Source organism: Nyctibius grandis, chromosome Z, assembly GCF_013368605.1.
Source record: "Nyctibius grandis isolate bNycGra1 chromosome Z, bNycGra1.pri, whole genome shotgun sequence".
Classification (NCBI taxonomy): Eukaryota; Metazoa; Chordata; class Aves; order Nyctibiiformes; family Nyctibiidae; genus Nyctibius; species Nyctibius grandis.
The window spans coordinates 28449788-28475498 of record NC_090695.1 but is presented as its reverse complement, the minus strand read 5'-3'; the positions used below and the strand labels follow the sequence as shown (position 1 = coordinate 28475498).

The 25711-nt window shown below is 41.2% G+C and overlaps 1 protein-coding gene across 4 annotated transcripts in view; it reads left to right on the top strand.

Annotated features, from left to right (window-relative positions):
- Positions 1–25711, top strand: part of LOC137676209 (polycomb group RING finger protein 3) — a 60865-nt gene that overhangs the window by 15695 nt on the left and 19459 nt on the right. The window contains exons 2-4 of one of the 4 annotated variants that reach the window (XM_068422872.1): positions 6306–6426; positions 15172–15214; positions 25346–25463. In XM_068422872.1, the coding sequence (XP_068278973.1) occupies positions 25355–25463 (109 nt within the window). In that variant the 5' untranslated portion in view covers positions 6306–6426; positions 15172–15214; positions 25346–25354. Of the gene's footprint in view, positions 1–6305; positions 6427–15171; positions 15215–24686; positions 24769–25345; positions 25464–25711 lie in introns of those variants that run through there. The other 3 variants (XM_068422873.1, XM_068422871.1, XM_068422874.1) reach the window with 3 other exon arrangements.

Sequence of the window (25711 nt, the reverse complement as noted above, 5' to 3'; positions counted from 1 at the left end):
AATTGGCTACTTCAGATACTACTCTCTACTGTCATAAGCATACTGAACTAAAGATAAATTTTGTTTTAAAAATACTTAAGTTCCTAATATTTCATTTATGCTAAAGATTCTACTCGGCAAAGAACTGGAAATGAGAATTCTTGTCTCACTGAAAACTTTACACTTTTGGCTTTAGTCTGCTCAGCCTTAGGACTAATACGTTTTAGTAGTTTACTTGACGCAGTCCCAGGTATTTAGTGAAGAAAATAGCAAGTCCTCATAACAGAGAAGTCAGATGTTACTGTGTTGTCTCCAAGTATTAGGACTGTTGTGCTCCCACTTACTAAAAATAAGCCTTTTGCAGGTAAAATGGTGTTGAATTTGATTAGGTTGTCTTGACTTGTACAGTCAGTTTTATCAATCAGAAGTAGAAGTGTACTGATGTGGGTTTTTATCACCTGATGAGGTTTTCTGTACTTCGGTGCATTTGGGCAAATATGTAATTGTATCTTAGCTTAGTTCTGGACTGAGTCAGCTCTTTGAATGTGCTGTGTGTATGCTCAGACTGGTGTGTTTGTTCAAGGAGAGGGGCAGATGTGCATAGCTGAGTGAGACTGTGGAATAGAAACACAGCAGGCCAGAACTGGATTGGCACAGCCTGTTGTCCAAGTCCTTGATGAAGCTAGTGGAGATCAAGATGCAGGTATACTAGACGTCACATCTAAGATTCTTCACATTATGCTGAGCCAGGCAGTGTTGGAAATAAAAAAATTAATGAGGAATTGTCGAGAAAACTGGCTCTACTCTGCAGTGCTATTCGGTCTTGCTCAGACTGTCATAAATGGCATCAGTGCAGGTGATCTGAGTATCTCCCTCTCTCCTCTCGTGTTGTACTTGAGGTCTTAAAGCAATGACAAATAGTTGCAACAGGTGTTTCCTATAAAACATTGAAAATGGTCACTGTGAAAACAAATTCTATTTCATTTGTGTTAACATCTAGTTAAAAAAAAGTTGTATGCCTCACATAGTAAAGCCAGAGTTCTCTGCTGTTTATACTCACTGTACTTTGTATCCTCTAAACATAAAGTACTTGCAGAATACTATGTACTGTAAATTTAGCAGTGGTGTCTAAATGTGATACAATGCTTAAAAGCCGTACAATTTTCATTTTTAAAATCAGTTGGATTTGTACTGGTGAAGAATCAAAGCTGTTTCTCTTAAGTTCACAATGCCTAGCAGTGCAAACTCCTTTATACTGAACAAAGTGAAATGTTCTTAAAGATAGTGAGAGGAGATTGCTTGGATACTTGAAAAATATGCCACAGTAGTGAAATAAAGTAGTAAATTTTTTAGATGATGAATCCAGCCCTTTGCAGGTGTATTGACAAAGAATTACAAGCTATTGGAGTAAACTTCAGAGGTTATGAATATTTTCCCTGCTGGCAGTGATTGACAAGTGTAGCTTTATTTGAACTGTTAATGGGTTGATGTATTATTGAAATGATTTGTATGTCTTCTTGTTAAGAAAAAGGAAGCTTTTAATAGCACATTCTACTGTATTTTTAACAAGGAGAAACCTTGCAGTCTTTGGAAGTAACACATACAAGCTTCTGGTGCTTTTGCTCTATATTAACATCTGCAAGTCCCAGCTCAGATGGTCCTGATTTTGTATTGCATTCTTGTGTCCCTTCCTAATGTGACAATTGTATTTGTTTTGAGAGAGAAAAAAAGAAAAACACTGAGAAAATATTTTCAAAACTGATGTTTCAAGACTTCAAGGTAAGAATTCAGGCAATCAAATACAGGAAGATATGGAAGACTAAACAGTTTTACATGGAAAGGAAAAAAGCTTTTCTGCTCTATTGATTAAAATCCTGCTATATAATTTAATACTAAATAAACAATGCTACCTGTCAGATTTTTTTTCACATTTGCAGTCATTTGAAAGGCTAGGATTGTGTCTGGGGTAAGAATGCTGCAGCAGGAAGAGTTCAAAGGAGACTAAATGACTGTGTTATATTATTGCTTCAATTTATATCTGAAAGAGCTGAATGTTAGGACAATAGGAGAAGTGTGAGCAGAGTGCATCTTAAAGCCCTCCTGGGAGTTCAAGAACAAAAGAAGAAAGATTTTGAGAGAATTGGAGAATTCTGAGAATTGGATTAATCTTGTGTTTTGTACATTTTTGGCTAGTTACATGAATGCATGATTTTTGTAATGAATGTTTCTTTCTCTAGGATGAGTGCTTTTGCAATGGTCAGCTCTTTTTTTTTTTTTGGTTACATTTTTATGTTTTACTTCCCCTCCTCTTTTTTCTTTTGTAACATACTAGCAGTCTTTTGGATTAGTTCAAATTACTTCTCAGTATTGATTTTACAACGAAATCTGTGTTGAAATCTATAAGGTAAAGGTAGATCACTGTAACTGCACTTAAGGCAGCTTTTTAAGTTTGAAAGATTGAAAACTGATTGAAAGAAAACTAAAAGTATCTATAAAAAAATTCTCATATCATGTATTCTTTTGTATTCCTGATCATGTTTTCTTTCTGGTAAGAGATGCCTGCCGTCTGTTGCCACTTGAAAAGCCTCCTATTGCTGAATTACGAGAATGTGATCTCTTCCATATTTACACTTGCCAATGTGTCTTGAGTGGATGTAATACATATTTATCCCTTGCCTGACTCTGTAAGAAGAGTTGAGGCAGTGGAAAGAGTGGAGGAGGAAGGGTATGGGGAATAACACACTAGGACTGACAGTTGTGATGGTAGGTGAGAAGCAATCAAGTAAGTAGGCCAGGTTGCATTTAGGATGTATATACATTTTCCGTACTTTAAAAATCTGCCATTCTTTTACTTTTTACTCTTATTGCTCCTCTTCCTAAACAGAACCTTTTAAAATGCCAGCTCCAATTTAGTATGGATGCTTTATTCATATTAATATAAGGCAATTCTCAATCATCACTGCTTGAAGTCAGGAAGACCTTAGTCTTGCATTTCTTTGCACTGTTTGCTTTCATCTTCAGAGCTGAAAGGATCCAATGCCAAAATCTGTCTCCAGCTTGATAGAAGCAGGGTGCTCAGTTTCTGTGCTCTGTTGAATTCCCATTTGTACATTTTAAATGCACTTTCATTTTCTTTCCTTATACATACTCCTGCAACAAAACTCTGTAGTGGGCTTCTACAAGAAAGATTTAAAGAGGTTACAGGTAGTTTTTACAAGAGGGGATTAACAATGGGTGCGTTGTGAATCAAAGAGTTGAAGGTATGACATAGTGTGTGTTTGAAGCTGGCATACTGAGAAAGAAAAACAGGTATTTATTGTAATCTTCCTGAGTTTGCTGTGACCTTGATGTACCAGGGGCTCCATCTTAGACAATAAAAGCCTGAAATGTCGTCTGGATCATTTCGTTAACTTTGCTAATGTCTCCACCATCTCCCACTGTCTGTAGATAAGTAAAGGAGGTTCCTGGTTACCTACATTAACTGAAGTGTAAGACTATTACAGATATTTGGGAACGTTTTCCTAAAGCCCTCCTAAACTTAACTCTTAGATAATTTATGCATGTGCTTTCTTTCCATCATACGTTTTTGGCTTAAATAACTCTTTCTGCTTTCTCCTTACAAGTAGCAGTCATACTGCCCTCTCAGAATAGGATCTGATAGGTGTATATAGGAAAGACAGAGGTTTTTTTCGTTCATGCTCTGTGTTCTCCTAATTGTGATAACCCTTCCTGGTACTTGGTCCAGTTTCATGCCATTTTTTCTTAATGTGTTCAACTAGAATTGAACATCATTTCAGAAGTTGTTTCACCACTGGCTTGTAAAGTTGCAATGGCAGTGGACTGTGGCTATTGAAATTGACCCATGACACATTCTGTGTTAGTATGTATCTGATTATGGCTGTGGTAAATATTGCTAATGTTTGAAACTTGTACTTTCACGTTTGGATGGAAGGCACTGTATATGGGGGATTTTACATTGCTAATTCATGGTGACTGTGAATTCAGATCTATTACGAATTTGGTAAAACTCAACATTTACCGAAAATGAAATATGAGTCTCAATGGAGGCATGATGTCCATCTTCTTTGCAGTGTTCTGTTACACTAGTGGGTAGGCAAAGGCGTAGATGAGTTGCTAAAGTACAATAAAATACTGTGTATTACAACTGTCTAGTCTTTTGCCTTTTTACTAACAAACTGCTATTTGTTGTATTTATTTGATTTTTATTAAAGGAATAACAGTTAATTATTTACTTGATTTTCAAAGTGTCTTCCTTAATTTAGTGCTTTATAAGCATCTGTTGTCAGGTGGAAGGTTAAAGAAAAGAACTAACTTTCAGAATTTGGGTATTTGTGTATCTATTTGGATGCAGACACTTGGAGAGATAGGTTGTGTGACCATTTTTAGCTAAAATTTAGCAAGCAGGTAGTGGTTATTTGACTGTTCAGGACTCTAATAGAGTCAGTTTTAATACAGACTCAAAATCTAAGCAATATATAAGAGAAAATATTTAAATAAAACCTTATATTAAAATGTCTTAATATCCAAACCCCATATTAAACATGTGTCTACTAACTTTGAGCTTTTTATGATTAGATGCCAAACTGAGATTGAATGGCTCTGTTTTTTTAAGAAATATATTTAACATTTTGATAGTACTTATTTTCTGTGAATTTTCTAAGAAAGTTAATTCCTGCAACAGCTGGAAGGAGGTGGTGTTTGATGTTCTTCTTTCCTCTCTGCAAAGTTCAATGACAGAAAATAAGTTACCAAAATTTGTGTGAAGGGGCGTAGGATCCAGTTTTGAGTCACTCAGTTGCCAACTGCATTGCTATTTCTCCTGCCTTACCAAAGTCCTTTTTTTCCTCATTATGTCTTTTACTAATAACATGCAAGACAGAAATTTTGAACAGTCATGTTTGCTGTTTTGACAACTTACTGCAGGACATAATTCATTTTGTGTAGACAGCAACAGGTGTTTTATGGAAAAGTACCAGATAGATCAGTCTCTCATTGCACCATAAAAGGTAAGTATGTGGTGTGAATGAAGATTAAATGGGTAAATTTAATGCTATTACGTCCTGATCATTACTTCTGCTTTATCTCATTTATGTCGCTTTTTACATGTCATTTATTAACAGTGGTGTTTTTTACTTTCCATTGAAATGAATGAGACCTGTGTAAAAGTGAATGTGTTTTGCTTTGGGGTGGACATTTCTTAAACCACTCTAGTGCAACTATTAGTAATGGTGTGACTACACCACATGTAGTTTCTCTTTAACCTGTTTGTCACGTCTCCTCAAAAAAGACCAAACTGCCTTTGAGCATAATAGATCGAATAAATGAGTAGTACATGGTCATTTGCAGAGGATGTTTTCATGAAAGTGATGTGATATTAGAGTATCTTCTTTGCATTTTATTGCCTGATGACTGATGTTACCATTAATCATGATCTAAATTCTCTAAAAGAACATGACAGACTTTATTTCAAGTAAGTTGGCTAAAGATCACTTTATTCATACTTTGCTTGCCTTGTCTAGTCACCTACTACTTTTTGGCTTTTGATCATGAATAAATTGTAAAAAACTTAAGAATAATGTGCAATGACTAGTGAATAGTAAGAATTTCTGACTTAAAAATCTGATGTGTGTAAAACCCATCACTGGAACAATCTCTTGGGGAGTAATATTGAAGATAGAGATATACTTAACTATATACAAGCAATTCTACTACAGAAGTATTCAGGCAGAGCTTATTTTGGTTGGCAGGTGGCTGCAGGGAGGGAGTGAGAAAACATCTCACTCATTTGTCTAGTTGTGGAACCAAGACTAAGGGTTTAAAAAAAACAAAACAACCCTTTCAGTTACCAACTCACGTAGTCAATTTAAAACTGGGATCATGAGCTTTGTTTTTCCAGTATTCTTGTGGGGATAGTAATACTCTTGTCTTAATTAAAAAATTTTAGATGTCTGTCATGAGGGATCTTTTACTTGTTGTCCACAAAATAAGGTGGAATATGAAGATACCAAATAGTACTGGTCCCAGTATGGACCCTTGGGAGACACCGCTATTACTGGTTTCCACATGGACACTGAGCCATTGACTGTAACTCTTTGGACGTGACCATCCAGCCAATTCCTTATCCATTGTAACAGTCCATCCATCAAACCCATGTCTTTCCAGTTTAGTTGGAATGTGCTTCTGTGAACATGTTTAGAGAGATCTATTATGTTACATGCTAAAGCTTATCTGCACAGCCACAAAGGAACGCAAAGAGACAATGACAGATGAGATGGGATAATCGTACCCTGCCTAATTACTTCCAGGCCTGTCACAGGAGCCATCAACTTGTCAAAGGCCCATCTTCCCAAGCCCAGAGGAGACAGGGACACAAGGAAAGGGAGGGAACACAAATCAAGGACTCGGAGGAGGACACACCCCTGTCAGGTGCGTAACCTAACCTAGGTTGTTCCTGATGAGCCATCAGCCTCATTGTCCAGACATGATGCCCATGACCATGAGTCAATGCTGGAGCACCTTTTGTACTGGCGGCTGGAGGTGTTACTGCCAGGGGTGTGGGAAATGTAGGGTGCAGAGGAAGAGCATTTTGGGATTGCAAAGGACTTACAGGAGGTTTTGAGGAGGAGCCAAAGGCAGGGGAGGGGAGGCATTTGGGGAGGAACAAACATAGGAAAACAGAGAGGGGAGGGGAGTTAGAAGGCCAGGCATGTATAGATAGCTGGCTGGTCAGTACATGTGTCTGGCCATGCCCTGTGTCTGATGAGTGCAGTTGGTCCTACCTTCCTAAATTTCTTTCTAACTCCTTCCTGGGTGAGGGGCACTCTGTTCTGTGTGCAGGTGTGTCTGTGGACACCTGAATGCCAGCAACTGCAAGTCAGACCATGGGTCGGAGGGCCCAAGGTGCCAGCAGCTGGAGAGACTGGCATGAGTGGACTTAAGTGCCAGCCACAGGAGTGGGATCTGTGGTCACTGGGGCTTGTGCATCCATGGTGCCAGGAACTGGAGCAAGTGAGGGTCTGGGCACCACAGCTAGAGTGGGACTGCAAGCCAGAAGGGACTGTGTGCCTGAGCGCCAGTGGCTGGAGAGACTGGAGTGAGCAAAACCAAGTGCCAGACACTGGGGTGGGATCAGGGGTCAGAATCCCATGTGTCCATAGTGCCAGCAGTTACACTAAGTGGGTGAGTGTTAGTGAAGAACAAGACAGGCTAGCTTGCATGTAGAAATGGCCAGGTGTGTGTGCCTCTATAAGGGTGAGACCAGAGGAGGAGCTGGCTGTTGGGGTGACCATGTGAGTCTGCCTGGCTGCCGTAGGATCTGGGGATCTCTAAGGGTGAGAATGCTGGTGAATGTGTGGCCCTAAGGGCAAGACCACTGGCTACTGGGAGACCAGTGGAGCCTCAGCCGTCTGTGTGAATGTATGCCTGTGTGTCTCTGAGGGTGTGAGACCATGGTGAGGGGTGGAGGTGGGAACTACTGGGGGAGCAGTAGGGTCCCAGTGAGCTTGGTGTGTGCATGCATGTGTGTGTGTGTGTACATGTGCATACCAGCAGCCAGGCCCCAGACAGTCTGTACCAGCAACTGGAGTGGGGCAGTGGCCTCGAAGGCATGTACATCCAGGTGACAGCAGTTGTGGAGACTGGGATCCGAGGGACAGCTACTGGGCTGACTGGGGGTCTGAGTGCAGCTGCTGGGGGGATCCACCTTGCACGTATGTGTGTATATTCTCACTTGTGACCTCCATTCTGCTCAGCCATGAATGAAAAATTAATACCTTAATTTCCACTGGAACTGGAGAACCCTGACCTGTCAGTTAGTTTGCATGTGATGTGATCTCTGCAAGTTGCTCAGCACACCCATGAAATGGGCACAGAACTGAAATGCAGTGTTCCTCTCAACAGAAGGTAAACTTAAAGTAACAACAAAACCCCTTGAACAAATGCATCAGGAAGCATGCTGCTCTCTGTATTCTGGGGCTAGTGCTGGTTTCACAATAATGTCAAAATACTATGTACTAATTCAAATTAACTGCATGCTGTGTTTGTGCTCAGTAGATCTTTGTTTTAAGAAGACAGCGACAACAAATGTGTAAAGGTTGTTTTTCATTTGTTTTTCTGTTGGGGGGGTGGCCGCTTTTTTCTGTGATAAGATGTAGACCTGCTGTATTCCAGTAAGGGCACTGGTGCCATCTGGTGGTGGTAATACATTCCCAGAAATGGGAAAAACGACCTGTGAGGAGTTCCACTGACGGGCGAGAAATTGCTGGCATGATACTAAAAAGAGTACACAGATACATGTGCTGCCTTAACATATAATTATGCAGATGAAGTAAGTCATAAAAGGCTGCACATGGGCCATTAATCATAACTTGGCTTGCTAAAGCAAATTTAAATCTTTAACCATATTTCTTTCTGCTCAACAAAAAGGTTTGTTTGTAGTAGTTTCTTTTATTGAGAAGTGCTTTGCAAACACAACATAAAGAATTTTGTTGAAGGTTACAGTATTTTAAAACTCAATTTGGAAGAAGAATTTTCTTCTGTTGTATTTTGCTAAACCCAGCACAACCTTCTCACTGCTAGTATGTTTAAAGTTACTGGTTTTCTTTTTAAGTGGCTGATACATTAAGTTTGAAAGTAAACATTCAACAACATAAACCTGACAACAGTTGAAATAGACAACTTTGGTATCTGAAAACAAAACAACCACAAATATTTTGTTTTCTTTATCCTTCCATCACTTAAAAAAGGTGTCCTGCATTGTAAGTCGTTTACCTGAGGTAGTATCCTCATCATTCTCTAGAGTACTCTATAGGCTGTATTCACCTTGTTAGCAATGAAAGTAGGACTATGACTACTTCTCCAGTTCTCTTGAAATAAATTTCTGACTCATAATTATATTATATCTTGCCCTGTGATGGAAAGATTTGCGGAAGTGCGAGATACTTTATATTAAGCTGGTGGGGGTTTTTAATTCGTTTCACTTAGCAGTAATTCTCTTGATCTGTTGCAGGTCAGCATGATAGTATTTTAGTAAGTTACTGCTAAATAAATTTCCTCATGGAACAGAGGTCTGTCTGTTCAGCCATTAACGACTTACATCTTTGTATTGCAATTGATTACAATAATAGGCTATTTTTATGTTTTAATCCAGCTAGTTGAAGAGGTACAAATTCTGTACTTGTATTTCTTCATAATATCTGACCTCATGACCACCCAACACTGCCTTCAGTTGCATCATGCTGAAAGTATGAATTAGACTTCCCTTTTAACTAGGCATTAGTTCTCTAGTTACATGATTGTATTCACAATGTCAGGAGCCTTTTTTGGATTCTGTCTTGATGGCATGAGGTGTTTGCAGGCCTGTTCAGCTAATGTAGATTGTGGAAATAGATGGAAACAGCTGTTAAAATTGAAAAGATTTAGTAGTATCTAAGAATGTAATATTAATATTTAAATTAATATTTAAATAGTTAATTTATCAATATTTATTGGCCGCATTTGAGAGTAATTAAACTGGCTGCCATAGCAAGGATTGTCTTTTTTCCCTACAGTTTAATTCAGCTCATTGTAGACCTAGGTTTGTCTACTGAGTTTCATCTGCATGCAGTTACCACTAAAAGTGTGCAAGGCTTATACCAGGCAATCATAAGCATCAGAGTTGAAACTTTTCTTTCCCACACTAAGTTTTTGGGTCTGAGCAAAGTTCCATTGTTGTAATGTTTTGTTCTTGGAACTATGACTTTTCACTTTAATAACATTGTCCTTGTGAACTGAGGAATACCTGTTGCTTCTATTATTGTCATTCAGCTTTCAGTGCTGTATGACCTTAGTACCTTTCAGTAATTATTCAGCAAAATTACTGGCATCTGCCACATACAGCTTTTTTCCCCTCACTCTCTCCACTGTGAGCACTATACTTCTGCTTTTTAATGAAGTAACTATTAACGCTATATTTCAGCAAAATATAAATATATGTGCTTGTTCTTTTAACATAGAGCAAGCTTGTAATGGTTTGTAAATCCTTCAGGCATTCACTTCAGTTGTGGATTTGTAACCTGGTAGGAGTAACTTCCTGTTTTGCTTACAAAGCTAGGTGGTACAAATGAAAATCGCTGTTTGATAGTCTGTCAAGTTATCAAGACCAGTCATAGCAGTTGAACAGTCCTTTAAAGAAAATCCATTTTGGAATATTAGTACTCACGTCTGACTTGTTAGCGTGCAGGATCAGTAGAGCGATCCACTTGCCCATTCTCCAACAGCTGTCTAGATATAAAAATGAACTGAATTTCTCTGTCTTTAGCTTTTATAGCGCATTACTATCTTCCTGTAACCATAACATGAAGAATATGGTAGTGATTTAGGACCGGCTTGGTAGTTGGCTTTTTCCTCACAAGTTGAATGCCACTTTCTTCTTCCAGCTGAACCAAAGCGTTACCTTGTCCTCTTCCAGTAGCAGTGAGGGAAGAGGCATGACAATTCCTTTTGGAAGACTGTTACTCAGAAGTTTATGTTGTGATGTGCGCTTGGAATGGTGATAAGCCTCTGCCTCTGTTTCTTCAGAAGCAGTGTCATTGACTGCTCTGTTCTCCACATTTTGCTGCAGAAATAGATCTCTTCTTTTTTTTTTTTGTGGCAAATACCTTCTGGAGTTTTTCTCCTGTCCATTTGAGGGGCTTTCCATCATTGTTGAGGACTTTTTTTTGTGAGTTCCAACAAAAGAGCATCTCATGCAACTCTACATTACTTTCAGTTAATAGTAATTTTTCCTCTGAATGCAGTCATAGAATCATAGAATGGTTTGGGTTGGAAGGGACCTTAAAGATCATATAGTTCCAACCCCCTGCCACAGGCAGGGACACCTTTCTTCTAGACCAGGTTGCTCAAAGCCTCATCCAGCCTGGCCTTAAACATGGCCAGGGAGGTGGCAGCCACAACTTCTCTGGGCAACCTGTTCCAGTGTCTCACCACCCTCACAGGAAAGAATTTCTTCCTAATATCTAATCTAAATCTACCCTCTTTCAGTTTAAAACCATTCCCCCTCATCCTGTCACTACATGCCCTTGTAAAAAGTCTCTTTCCAGCTTTCCTGCAGCCCCCCTTCAGGTACTGGAAGACTGCTATAAGGTCTCCCCAGAGTCTTCTCTTCCCCAGGCTGAACAGCCCCAACTCTCTCAGCCTGTCTTCATAGGAGAGGTGCTCCAGCCCTCTGATCATCTTCATGGCCCTCCTCTGGACTCGTTTCGAAACCTCCATGTCCTTCTTCTGTTGGGGGCCCCAGAGCAGAACACAGTACTCCAGGTGGGGTCTCAAGAGAGTGGAGTAGAGGGGCAGAATTACCTCCCTCAACCTGCTGGTCACGCTGCTTTTGGTGCAGCCCAAGATACAGTTGTCCTTCTGGGCTGCAAGCGCACATTGCCGGCTCATGTTGAGCTTCTCATCAACCATCATCCCCAAGCCCTTCTCCTCAGGGCTGCTCTCAATCCATTCTCCGCCCAGCCTGTCTTTGTGCTTGGGATTGCCCCGACCCACATGCAGGACCTTGCACTTGGCCTTGTTGAACTTTGTGAGGTTCGCACAGGCCCACTTCTCAAGCCTGTGAAGGTCCCTCTGGATGGCATCCCTTCCCTCCAGCGTGTTGACTACACCACACAGCTTGGTGTCATAAGCAAACTTGCTGATGGTGCACTCATGGCCCACTGTCCATGTTGCCAACAGAGATGTTGAACAGGACTGGTCCCAATACTGACCCCTGAGGAACGCTACTCGTCACTGTTGTCCACTTGGACATTGAGCTGTTGACCGCAAATCTTTGAGTACGACCATCCAGCCAATTCTTTATCCACCAAGTGGTCCATCCATTGAGTCCATGTCTCTCCAATTTAGAGACAAGGATGTCGTGCGGGACAGTGTCAAGTGCTTTGCACAAGTCCAGGTAGATAGTATCAGTTGCTCTTCCCCTATCCACCATTGCTGTAACCCCATCGTAGAAGTCCACCAAATTTGTCAGGCATGATTTGCCCTTGGTGAAGCCATGTTGGCTGTCACCAATCACCTCCTTGATTTCCATGTGCCTCAGTGTGGTTTCCAAGAGGATCTGCTCCCTGATCTTGCCAGGCACAGAGGTGAGACTGACTGGCCTGTAGTTCCCTGGGTCTTCCTTTTTTCCCCTTCTTGAATATGGGGGTTATGTTTCCCCTTTTCCAGTCAGTGGGAACTTCACCAGACTGCCATGACTTCTCAAAAATGATGGATAGCGGCTTAGCAACTTCATCCGCCAGTTTCCTCAGGACCTGTGGATGCACCTCATCAGGTCCCATGGACGTGCGCACCTTCACGTTCCTTAGATGGTCTCGAACCTGATCTTCTCCTACAGTGGGTGGTTCTTCATCCTTCCAGTCCCTGCCTCTGCCTTCTGCAACTTGGGTGGTGGGGCTAGAGCTCTTGCTGGTAAAGACTGAGGCAAAAAAGTCGTTGAGTACCTCAGCTTTCTCCATATCTTGGGTAGCCAGGTCTCCCGTTTCCTTCCAGAGAGGGCCCACGTTTTCCCTAGTCTTCCTTTTATCACTGACATACCTATAGAAGCTTTTCTTCTTGTCCTTGACATCCCTGGCCAGATTTAATTCTACCAGGGCTTTAGCTTTCCTAACCTCATCCCTGGCTGCTCGGATATTTTCTCTGTATTCGTCCCATGCTACCTGCCCTTGCTTCCACCCTCTGTAGGCTTCCTTCTTGTGCTTGAGTTTATCCAGAAGCTCCTTGTTCATCCATGCAGGCCTCCTGGCGTTTTTGCCTGCCTTCCTCTTTGTCGGGATGCATTGCTCCTGAGCCTGGAGGAGGTGGTCTTTGATTACTAACCAGCTTTCTTCAGCCTCTCTTCATTCCAGGGCTTTATCCCAAGGGACTTTCCCAAGCAGGTCCCTGAAGAGGTCAAAGTCTGCTCTCCTGAAATCCAGGGTGGTGAGCTGGCTGCGCGCCCTCCTTGCTGCCCGATGGATCTTGAACTCCACCATTCATGGTCGCTGCAGCCAAGGCTACCCTTGAGCTTCATGTCCTCCACCAGCGCCTCCTTGTTGGTGAGAACAAGGTCCAGCATGGCACCTCTCCTCATTGGCTCCTCTACCACTTGGAGAAGGAAGTTGTCATCCACGAATTCCAGGAACCTCCTGGATTGCTTGTGCCCAGCTGTGTTGTCCTTCCAACAGATGTCAGGGTGGTTGAAGTCCCCCATGAGGACCAGGGCCTGTGAACGTGAGGCTACGTCTATCTGTCTGTGGAGGGCCTCATCCGCTTGGCCATCCTGGTCAGGTGACCTGTAGCAGACACCCACTATAATGTCTCCTGTCCCTGCCCTCCCTCTAATCTTGATCCATAAGCTCTCCGTCAGCTCCTCCTCCATCCCCAGGCAGAGCTCCATGCGCTAGAGCGCAACACCCCCTCCTCGTCTCCCCTGCCTGTCCTTCCTAAAAAGCCTGTATCCCTCCATTCCAATGCTCCAGTCATCAGAATCATCCCATCATGTCTCTGTGATGCCAGTAAGGTCGTAGCCTTGCAGGTATGCGCACGTCTCTAGTTCCTCTTGTTTGTTCCCCATGCTCTGTGTATTTACATAGAGGCATTTCAGTTGGGCCCCGGACGAAGCTGCCTTGTGGCCTGAAATTCCTATCTGTGGCTCTTCTGGTGCTCTCCTGCTGACCTGCCATCCTTCTCCAGTCTCTGGGCACCTATTACTGGCCCTGGCATCGGACTGGCTGAATTGGGATGGGCTGAGGATCCCCTCCCCTGGCAAATCTAGTTTAAAGCCCTCTTTACCAGCTTGGCTAACCCATCACCCAAGATGGTCTTCCCCTTCTCTGATAGATGGACCCCATCGGCTGCCAGAAGACCGGGTTCCTCAAAACAAGTCCCGTGGTCGAAGTAGCCAAACCCCTGGCTGTGGCACCAGTCCTGTAGCCATGTGTTGATTTCCCTAATATGACTGTCCCTTTTAGTCCGCTTCCCTTTGACTGGAAGGATCGATGAGAAAACTACCTGGGCCCCAGAGTCCTTTACCACTGCTCCCAGGGCTCTGTAGTCCTCCTTGATACGTCTCAGACTGCTCCTAGCTGTATCACTGGTGTCCACATGAAACAGCAGCAGTGGGCAATAGTCTGTGGGCTGTACCAGGCTTGGTAGCCTCTCCGTGACATCCGTGATGCGAGCCCCCGGTAGGCAGCACACCTCTCTAGAGAGCGCATCAGTCAAAGAAGTTCACAGTGGAATTGCTAAGAGATTTTTATTTGTAATGTGCTGAAGTTCTTGCCTAGTGCTGTCATTAGTATCTTGTATCATTGTAATTATAACTCCTGTAGCAATATAACAGTAAAATCAGTAACTAAAAGCTATGCCTTGGATTTTTTGGAGCAGGAAGATGGAAGTAGTAGTTCTACTACTACTAGATGGAAGAGTAGAAGACTCTTTACCTGTCTCTGTAACATCTGAGTATTTTCTGTGTGAATCAAATTAATAAGAAAAATTGCCTCCTTCTGTCAAGCTAACCTATTTATGTGAGATTATCCTCTGGTTAAAGGTGATGCAAAGGTCCTTTTTTTTAATATAATTTTATTTTGGAAAATATCTAGAGATTCTGGAAATACAAATTATTTCCCTGAAAGCATTTTTTGAAATTTAAGATACAAAGAGCAGATTACTTTCAAGTATAGCTTGAAAACTGAGACTAATACTCATCTGGCTGTGGATCTTCAATACAAAATATTTTGTTTTCTTACAGACTGATCACTATCTAGTTCATAGGTTGTGGTTCAAGGTTTCTGCTTATTTATTTGGTTGTTTTCCTTGTCCTTTTTGAAGATAATGAATTTCTTTTAATTTTGGCATCATATGGGGACAGGACTACTTGGATTTTTGAGTAATTTTCCTTGCCTATGTGTGTCCTTTCATAGGAGACTGTATTATGTCTTTTTTTTTTCCTTTTTTTTTTCCCAAGGATCTAATTCTGGTACTTTTCTCCCTTTCTTTTTCTTACTCAGAAGTGCCCTCTCCCCACTGTTACCTGAAAATAATATAGATACTTAGATACTTTTAGGTGAATTTAGTGAGCTAAGTATTTCTTTTGTGGCATCTGGATTTTCAGGAAATTTGGATGTTAACTTTCAGACTATTTTTCTGTCTTTTCAGGTCTCTGGATGGCAGACTCTGAAAAGAAATGCTGTTTTAAGAGGTATGCCTCATGTAGGCCAAAATATTGTGACTTGTGTATATATAAATGATAAGGCCATACTTCTGCGGAGTCCCTCTGCTGATCCTCTCTGTAAGCTTGCATGAATAATAGTTTTCAATACTGAAATATCTCTGAAAGGTGAAAGCTTGTACAGAGACATGCAGGCTCGTCTTACTGGTGACACAGTTTTAGTAAAGAGATCTGTAATACACTGCTTACCTTTTTGCTTCATCATCTTAATGGAACACTGCCTTAGTGGATGAAGTATACTGACTATCTGGCATGTGCGTATCCCCTGCCAACCTCTCCTGACTGTGTGTGTGAACTTTTGTTTCTTTGCTTGTTTAAATTTTAATTGGGAATGTAGTCCAGATGCCTTTGTAATTGTCTTCACTCACTTCCTCCTGGTGTGATGTAAGACTTACCAGACAGTGAGAGGTTGACACCATGCCAACAGTGTGGTGTAACATAATGTCAGTTGGAACCAAGATGAAGAAACACTAATCTTTGTGCAAGTGATCATTTTTGTGTATTAGCTGGATGTTTGGAACATTTTATGTGTTTGTTTGGGGTTTCATGTTCCAGAGCTTAAGGAGACTGCCTCTTCTCTCTCCATTGTTGGTATGTTGTTTCTGAATAATTAATTGCTTTACAGCTATTAGGAAAGCAATCTTTTCGAAATTGAATTGGATAGCTCTTCTGTTATGTCTCCTATCCATTTCAGGATTTGTAAGTGGTGGATTTTAGGAAAGTAGGCTTTGTTTGTCTTTCTAAGAGAAAAGTTGGTCTACGCTAGTCTTTTCAGGGCTTTCATTGTTTTAATTTTTTTTTAAAGGGGACCTCTTAATTCTTTTTTAGGCATGATTCAGCTCTCTGAAACTTCAGAAGGTTTCCTATTTCTCTAAAGCAGTACAGTGCTGATTTGTTTTGTTCTGACTCAAAAAGAATTCCCAGTGTAAAGTGCTAATGACTTGGGTTAAAAGTGGCTCTTCAGCTATTGACTGAGATTCTGGTGTTGCTGGTTTTTATGCTGTGTTTACACAGGTCCTAAAGAAAATGATGCTAAGAATAGGGTATATATTATTGCTATTTTCAACACATCTATGGAGAGAAATCAAGAAGATGGTGCTGCACTGTTCTTGGAGGGGCACACTTTTAGGATGAGAGGCATTGCACGCAAGTTGCAACTCAGGACATTCCTGTGGGACAGTAGGAGCACTTTTTGCCAGTGAGGGTGGTCAAACCCTGGAAAAGGTTGCCTAGAGAGGCTGTGGAATCTCCATCTTGAAGGTTTTCTGAAGGTAGCAGGAACAGGCCCACAGCAGCTCAATTTAAGTGGGCCTACTTCAAGTGCAAGGTTGGTTTAGAGCGGTTTGGAGGTTACTTCCGATCTACATAAACTATGTAAGCTGCTGAGGGGCCACTTTTTTGCATTTTACATTTCCTATAAAAACATGTCCGGCTCAGGTTGGTATGTTTTGTGTGTTTTTTTGTTTTGTTTTGTTTTGTTTTTTTTTAAAAAAAAAGCATCTATAATTGAGAACTGTTTTGTGATTATAGAACCAATGAGTTAGAGTAATTTCTTCCTATTCGAGCAACATGGTTTTGACGGAGAAGGACCATGCTTTGGCTCTACTGTTCACTTATTGTCTGGGTAAAGAGTGAAAAACTTTAAGTTTTTAATTAAATGTCACGGTTCAGTCAGTGGACTGAGAGTCTCGGGAAGTTATATACAGTTTTTACAGTTTATTTGAGATTACTTGCTGTAATACCTTACTATTTAAGCAGGTAACCATGTAGAAGAACTAATGGACCTCTGTGCCGTACAGATTGGCCTTTCTTGGCTTTGGCTTTCTAATAACTAAATTAATGTATGATATTTCTGTTGTCTGCTAACTGCCATAGAGATTTGATGGGAGCCTAAGGTTTGCAGTGCTCAACTGTGAAAAAAGGGGCTATTAAGTTCTGAAAATGACATTGTAAATGTTCAGATTCTGGTCTGTCCTCTGAAGTTGCCTGCTTTTATATAGGATGATACTTTCTTTGAGACTTCTGCTTCTGAACTTGGCTGCAATCCTCTGAAAGATTCAGAAGCTCTTGAGCATGCATCTTCTATGCAGTGACTGATTGGTCACATTACAAAATATGGCAAATTCAAATAGTCTGTTTATTGTAGAGGTTTGCTTTTCATACTAACTCCTGCACAGTCTAGTGAGTTTATGAAGTCTCTGTAACAAAGAAGTCTCAATTTTTGAGATACATTTTTGTTTTGTTTTGATTCTTAAAATTTTATGCAAGAAGACATCAGCCCAGGTGGTGGTTTGGAAAAATAAACTTATCGTCCACTCCTATTACTGCTTCAAGCTGTTGTGTGTGACTTTAACCTCAACCTGATTCTGCCAGTTTTCTTTTTAAAGCAACCAATTTTAGATGTTGAGCTCATGCTAACTTAATTGAGTTGATGTCTTTGTGATTATGACTGGATAACAGTTGCTTGAAGTACTCAATGAGCAGCTTGAGAGCAATCAAAACAGTAAGAAATTCAGCTTGCATGGATAGGTGTAGGTAGTGTAATAGCATAGTAAATTCATAGGATCATAGGATAATTCAGATTGGAAAAGACATCAGGAGATCATGTAATCCAACTGCTTAAAGCAGAGTAAGTTACGAGGTCAGACCAGGTTGCTCGGTGCTTTATCCAGTTGTGTGAACATTTGCATGGCCTTAAGCTGCAAGTTTGCTTGGGAATGTGTATTCAGAGATGGTTTGGGACTCTTGGTTTTCTTTTTAAGGTTCGATTACTTGTTTTGGAAGCTTCTGAATTCACTTTTAGCTTTCTTTTCAACATGTCACTGTTTGAGAGATGGAAAGATGAGATTTGTGAAAGATACCACCTGGAGTCAATATTTGGAAAAATCTCACTCCCTTTTTTAAAGGGAAGATATTAAAGGGAAGCCTGGATTTGCCTAGAAAATAGAAAAATAGGTTGGTTAAAGCAAGCTGGCTAATCTTGGTTGTTCTTAGTCAAACTTCATGCTTTGGACATTGTGTAGTCTTGCTGTTTGGTTACAGTTTGTATGAGATTACTAACATGGATTAATTGTATGTGCAGAAAGTGTTGTAGTCTAAGCAGAAGGATGTCACTTCATTCAGAATAGTTCAGAGAAATCCAGCAGCTGATAAACATGCTTTTCCTCCTTTCTTTATGTTACTACATGTTAATATGGTAAAAGTAACTCTTTAAGAGAGCTACCTAAATAACAAAAACAGATGCAGAGGCTTCTGAAGGATATTTTATCAAGATAGATGCTTTCATGGGAGTCCAGCAGTTAAAAAAAAATAACTAGATTTTCAGTTGCTTGGTTGATAAACTCAAATAGTATTTCCACTGAAATATGCGAGCTGATTACAGTGATGTAAAATCTTAAATTTTTAATAAATATTTAATTCATTACCGTACTTGTAAAGTTGAAATAACTGGTAGTCTTTATAATAATTAAGGTGGAGCTAAGATGGCATAGAAATAGGGCTTGAGGGTTTATTATATGCTCATAAGCATTAATGTCTTGGAAATTTTTTGTACCTTCTGTTTGCTTCTAATCTTCAAATCTAATCCACATTTTTTCCCCTACAGCAGTATACTTCAGTGTATATGCTTGAAAAGTATGTTTGGTGTGTTTTTTGGGTGCGGTGACAAGAACTTGGCTGTTCTATTGATGAAAGTGACTTTTAACTTTTGTTTGGCAGTAGGCTTTAGGAAGATGGAATGTTGGGACTCCTTTCCAAGAGCAGATGTGTGGTTCAAATAGGCTAGTACCCCTTCTGAGTTGGTAGTTGTTAACATATTCAGATAGGAACATGGAATACATCCTATATTAGCCATCTACGCACGTGGAGAGTTTCTTCCTAAGTATTGTGAATAGTAGCTTAGCTTTGTATTTTGTAGTATGACTGTGTATGCTTTTCAGATACATAAATAATGATAAAGAAGTTGATGGTGAAATTTGCAATTATGTTATTTCCTCTCCTCTGAAGTGATACAGAACAAACAGGTGATGAATGTGGAAGTACTTTACATTTTTAATTTGTTGCTGTTATTAATGAATGCAATTTCTTATATGAGGCTGTAATGTTAGTCCTTCTATTTCTTCTTCATCTCAGTAGTTTTGCTAATTTTTTTTTTTTTACCTCTTGCCCTGTCGGAAGCAATTCAAGCTGTCTTCAACGTCTGAGTCTTTAAATATGTTGTCTAACTGAACTGACATCTTGGTAATATGCCATTTTGTTGCTAGCTCCTACCTTTCTAAATAGATATGAACTGGTCTGGCCTTTTTAAAAAATTTATTCTGTATTTTTAATAAGGCCTTCTATTGTTACAGGTTAACTGTTTTTAAAAATGAGAGGCATTCCAATTTTCTTCTTTTTCCTGAAACTAGAGGACAGAGGCCTCAATTGCACAAGATGCAGGCTAAAGCAAAGTCTGACACTGACAGCTTGCTTACAGGCCTTAAAAGTTGCATTGCTTATTGGAGATTTAAGCTGTCTTGAAGCTACCATGTCTGGGCCTCTGCATATGCAGAGTAGAGTTCATTCCCTTGTTTTAGCAGCTTCAAGATAGCAGTGTGGGCCAGGCCTTCTGGAGAAATCTCCTACTGTAGCTTTTGTCTTGTTTTGAAACTGAGGTGTCTAATGCCCTGGTAAAAACTATTCCTATTTTGCTGCTTCTTCCAATAGTTCCCAGTTCCTGTTCTTTAAACGTCTAATGAGACGTTTGTGTTATTCTTCAAAGGTGTATAAAATTTTCGAAAGGTGAATTTGACAGGCTTGCTGTGGATATTCTAGAAGACATGTATTTTTCCATTACCAAAAAGAGTATGCTTTTGTTTCCCGTTCAGTCAGTGAATCACAGAATCACAGAATGTTAGGGATTGGAAGGGACCTCGAAAGATCATCTAGTCCAATCCCCCTGCCAGAGCAGGATTGCCTAGACCATATCACACAGGAACGCGTCCAGGTGGGTTTTGAATGTCTCCAGAGAAGGAGACTCCACAACCTCTCTGGGCAGCCTGTTCCAGTGTTCAGTCACCCTCACCGTAAAGAAGTTTTTCCTCATATTTATGTGGAACCTCCTGTGTTCCAGCTTGCACCCATTGCCCCTTGTCCTGTCAAGGGATGTCACTGAGAAGAGCCTGGCTCCATCCTCATGACACTTGCCCTTTACATATTTATAAACATTGATGAGGTCACCCCTCAGTCTCCTCTTCTCCAAGCTAAAGAGACCCAGCTCCCTCAGCCTCTCCTCATAAGGGAGATGTTCCACCCCCTTAATCATCTTCGTGGCTCTGCGCTGGACTCTCTCTAGCAGTTCCCTGTCCTTCTTGAACTGAGGGGCCCAGAACTGGACACAATATTCCAGATGCGGCCTCACCAGGGCAGAGTAGAGGGGGAGGAGAACCTCTCTCGACCTGCTAACCACACCCCTTCTAATCCACCCCAGGATGCCATTGGCCTTCTTGGCCACAAGGGCACACTGCTGGCTCATGGTCATCCTGTTGTCCACTAGGACCGCCAGGTCCCTTTCCCCTATGCTGGTCTCCAACAGGTCTGCCCCCAACTTGTACTGGTACATGGGGTTGTTCTTGCCCAGATGCAGGACTCTACACTTGCCCTTGTTATATTTCATTAAATTTCTCCCCGCCCAACTCTCCAGCCTGTCCAGGTCTCTCTGAATGGCTGCGCAGCCTTCCGTTGTGTCAGCCACTCCTCCCAGTTTTGTGTCATCAGCGAACTTGCTGACAGTGCACTCTATTCCCTCATCCAAGTCATTAATGAATATATTGAATAGTACTGGTCCCAGTACCGACCCTTGAGGGACTCCGCTAGACACAGACCTCCAACTGGACTCAGTGCCATTGACCACCACTCTCTGGCTTCTTTCCTTCAGCCAGTTCACGATCCACCTCACTACCCGATCATCCAGACCACACTTCCTCAGTTTAGCTGCGAGGATGCTGTGGGAGACCGTGTCAAACGCTTTACTGAAATCGAGATAGACCACATCCACAGCTTTACCATCATCTATCCACCGGGTTACGTCCTCATAAAAGGCTATCAAGTTGGTTAAGCATGACTTCCCCTTGGTGAAGCCATGCTGAGTGCCCCTAATGATCCCCCTATCCTTGATGTGCCTAGAGACAGCACCAAGAACAAGTTGTTCCATCACCTTTCCGGGGATGGAGGTGAGGCTGACCGGTCTATAGTTACCCGGGTCCTCCTTCTTGCCCTTTTTGAAGACTGGAGTGACATTCGCTTTCCTCCTGTCCTCAGGCACCTCTCCCGTTGCCCACGACTTAGCAAAGATGATGGAGAGTGGCCTATCAATGACTTCCGCCAGCTCCCTCAGCACCCGCGGGTGCATCCCATCAGGGCCCATGGATTTATGGATGTCCAGATTGCTTAATTGGTCCCTGACCCAGCCCTCATCTACCAAGACAGATTCCTCCTCTATCCTGACTTCTTCTGGGGCCACAGGGGTCCGGGGCTCCTCAGGACAGCCTCCAACAGTATAGACAGAGGCAAAGAAGGCATTCAGTAACTCCGCCTTCTTTTTATCCTCTGTCTCCAGGGCCCCCACCTCATTCATCAGTGGGCCTACATTGCCTCTAGTGTTGGCTTTACCTGCAATGTATTTGAAGAAGCCCTTTCTGTTGTCCTTGACCTCTCCTGCAAGGTTTAATTGCAAGGAGGCCTTAGCTTTCCTAGTTGCCTCCCTACATCCTCTGACAACAGACTTATATTCCTCCCAAGTGGCCAGCCCCTCCTTCCATGATCTGTACACCCTCTTCTTCCACTTGAGTTTGCCCAGCAGTTCCCTGTTTAACCATGCAGGTCTCCTGGTACCCTTCCTTGACTTCCTACTTGTTGGGATGCTCTGATCTTGAGCTCGGAAGAAGCAGTCCTTGAATGCTAACCAACTATCTTGGGCCCCCTTACCTTCTAGTACCTTGTCCCAAGGGATTTCCCCTAGCAATTGCTTGAAAAGGCCAAAGTTGGCCCTCCTGAAGTCCAGGGTTGTGATTTTGCTAGCTATTCTGTTCCTGCCACATGAGATCCTGAGCTCTACCATCTCATGGTCGCTACAACCAAGGCTGCCCTCAACCTTCACCTCTTCAACCAGACCCTCCTTGTTAGTGAGGATAAGATCCAGCAGCGCTCCTCTCCTAGTTGGCTCATCCACCATTTGCATCAGAAAGTTATCATCAATGCACTGGAGGAACCTCCTGGACTGAGGATGGCTGGCTGAGTAGGCCTCCCAGCAAATATCAGGGTAGTTGAAATCCCCCACAACAACCAGGCCCTGTAATTGCGAGACTGCTCTCAGCTGCCTGTAGAAGGCCTCATCACCCTCCTCATCCTGATCCGGTGGCCTGTAATAGACACCCACAACAGTATCACCCCTGCCAGCCTGCCCCTTAATTCGCACCCACAAACTCTCAACTCGCTCCTGATCCGCCCCTGGACAGAACTCAATACATTCTAGCTGCTCACTCACATAAAGAGCAACTCCACCACCTCTCCTTAGCGGCCTGTCTTTCCTGAACAAGACATAGCCATCCATGACCACATTCCAGTCATGCAAGGCGTCCCACCAAGTCTCTGTAATTGCCACTAGATCATAGCCCCCTGACCGAACACGGATTTCTAACTCCTCTTGTTTATTCCCCATGCTGCGTGCATTGGTGTACAGGCATTTCAGGGAGCGAGCTGAGCACACCGATTTCACCCCAGGGGGATGGGAGGCCTCCTGGTCTCCTCAACACTAGAGCGTTGCCCCAGTGGTGCAAGCCCAGCTACTACCCCATCCCCCTTCGAATTTAGTTTAAAGCTCTCCGAATGAGCCCTGCTAATTCCTGTCCCAGAACCCTTTTGCCCCTACGACATAAACCTTTCCCATGTATTACAGGCACGCCTGGTGTCTTATAAAACCAGCCATTATCAAAGAACGCAAAGCCCTGCCTGTAGCACCAGTCTCGTAGCCAGGCATTAATAGATGTTGTAATTATGTATTATCTTTGCTATCCTCTTTTTCTGGCACAGTGGGCTTTATTACCATTTCATAGTATTTTTACCTTCTTCGTTGAATGGTTCATTCATTGTTCTCATAATATTATACCCTATCTGAACTGGTGTTTGTTTGTTTCAGGTTTTTTTCTAGTGGCAGTGCTTGTCTCTACTGTAGTGGGGAAAAATTGTCATGTTTTTTCTAGAAAATAAATACTTTCTTTGCTTTAGTTTTCACTGTCATATCTTTGTCTTTTCTGCCTCATTAGTGCTTGGTTTCATTCTGTGATGATCCTGAGCACCTTTTTATGAATTCCTGCCTATGCAAGTAACTACGGTTGTACTGATACTGCCTTTTTAAGTATCCTTGTAGCTTGATTTATCTTTTGCCTGTCATGAATTATGTTTTTGAATGTGCTGACTTTCTATTTAACTGGTGGTTTTAAGCCATCTCCTAAACTCTTCTTGGAGTGGTGTTGAATAGCTCTTCCCCTGTGCCATAGAAATGTACTTACTTCATGCAGTAGCTTCTTTAACTGGAGACCTTGTGCACTAACTTCCAAGGGCTGGTTTTCAGTTGGTATGTGACTGGTTTTCAGGTGGTTAGAAATAATACAATTTAGAAAAGTAATTCAGTTTCCTAGCATAGATTCTGACCTATCTTGTGTACTGCAAAACCAAGTTACGCTTTTGTTCTGTAATGGCTAATTAAGAAATCTCAAATACCATAAAATCTCAAATACCATAAAGTAAGTTTTATTTTTGTGTCTCTTACTTCTTAGCCATGAGAACTGGAAGTCGTCCTAGTCATTTTTGTATAGGACAATGAAGATTTTAATGAGTGGGTGTTGGATGTGCTTTTCCATAGGTTATAGTGGAATATAAAGTACTTTTTCAATGCTGGTATAGTTCAGATTAGTGTGAAAGTTTGCCTTTTGATAGTTCGTTCTGCTTAGTACCGCTTCATCAAACAAAGAAAAAGAATGTAACAAATTAAATTAAAGATCAGACAACCTTGTTGTGATATTTCTATGTGAAATTTGGGGAACGTGTCACCATTCAAATTCTGAAATGTATTGCAAACTAAGCTAGATGAAAACTGGTATTTGTGAGCCAAAGACAGTAAAGTCACTTTAATGGACACCGTGTAATTTGGTGACTTATGCAGTGCGGAAAAGAAATGGTTGTAAGCCAGTTTAGCCTGCTCTGTTAATTAACTCTAATGCTGTCAATTTATGGTAACAGTACAATTTTCTTCTCAAAGTATTTGAAAAATAATGTGTTTGTTAAGGCATGGGCTTTGTGCGATGTTTTCTCTAAAAGCAATGGGGGCTGCTGCAAAAAAAAAGTTAAATGAGCTGTTTCATTTTTAATTTCAGATTTTTCTTCCTTTTAATGATGGTTATGCCATCCCTTGCTCTGAAGAGAGAAAAACTTTCTTGTTCATGTTTCTTAGTACAACAAACTGCAGCTCTGCCAATGAGACTATTTTGGTTTGTAATATGTTCTTTAACTTTAGTTTAAATAAAATGGTATTTCAGAAGGTTTACTTTTCAGCTCCATTATTGAGACACAGCTTCAAAATTATTCTTTAACCATACTGGCACAAGGCAAATGCTTAAAAGTATGGTTAAGCCTACTATGCCAAATCAAACCCAGTTATTTTGTCTTTTCAGTTATCAAAATGCTTTCAATTCTCAAATTGCTTTGAGAATTTTCTTTCTACAAATTTTTATGCATTTTTCCCTATTTCTAGGCTGAATGTGATGACTTAGATCAGTAGAATAGTAGGGTTTCACCTTAAATCCAAGTTCCTTGGTTAGTAAAAGAACTTATTAATACCATGCTAGAAAGACTGTTTTCTATGCTGTTGATATTTTGACTTGCAAAATAGTGTGGGTTTTACATTGTTTCACCTCTGTGAAGTCCTTAAAAAGTTAGTGCTTGAGTATATGAGAGCCTAAAGCTGTATAAATTTATCTTTAGGGTTAGTTCTAATTAATCATTTATTCCCAAATGACTTTTACCTGATCACTACAGCTGTGTTACTTTATGATGTCTTTTCTGCAGACACCAAAGATGCTAACAAGAAAGATTAAGCTTTGGGACATTAATGCCCATATAACCTGTCGTCTGTGCAATGGATACCTGATTGATGCTACTACTGTAACAGAATGCTTACATACTTGTAAGTAGAAGTATAACTAAGTTAAAGAAATTGTTTTTGTTTTTTTTAACTTGATGTACAACATGTTTTAATGGTTTTTAGTTGAAATTAAAAAATTTCGTGTGCACCAGCCAAAATAATGTGTGCTTCACTAGACACTGTTTTTTTAACAGATGATTTGCTTTTTTAACAAAGCAAATGAAGAGAACATTAAAGCTGTACTGCACAAACTTGAAGCCATATACAATTAGTGGTAATGTATGCAGTCA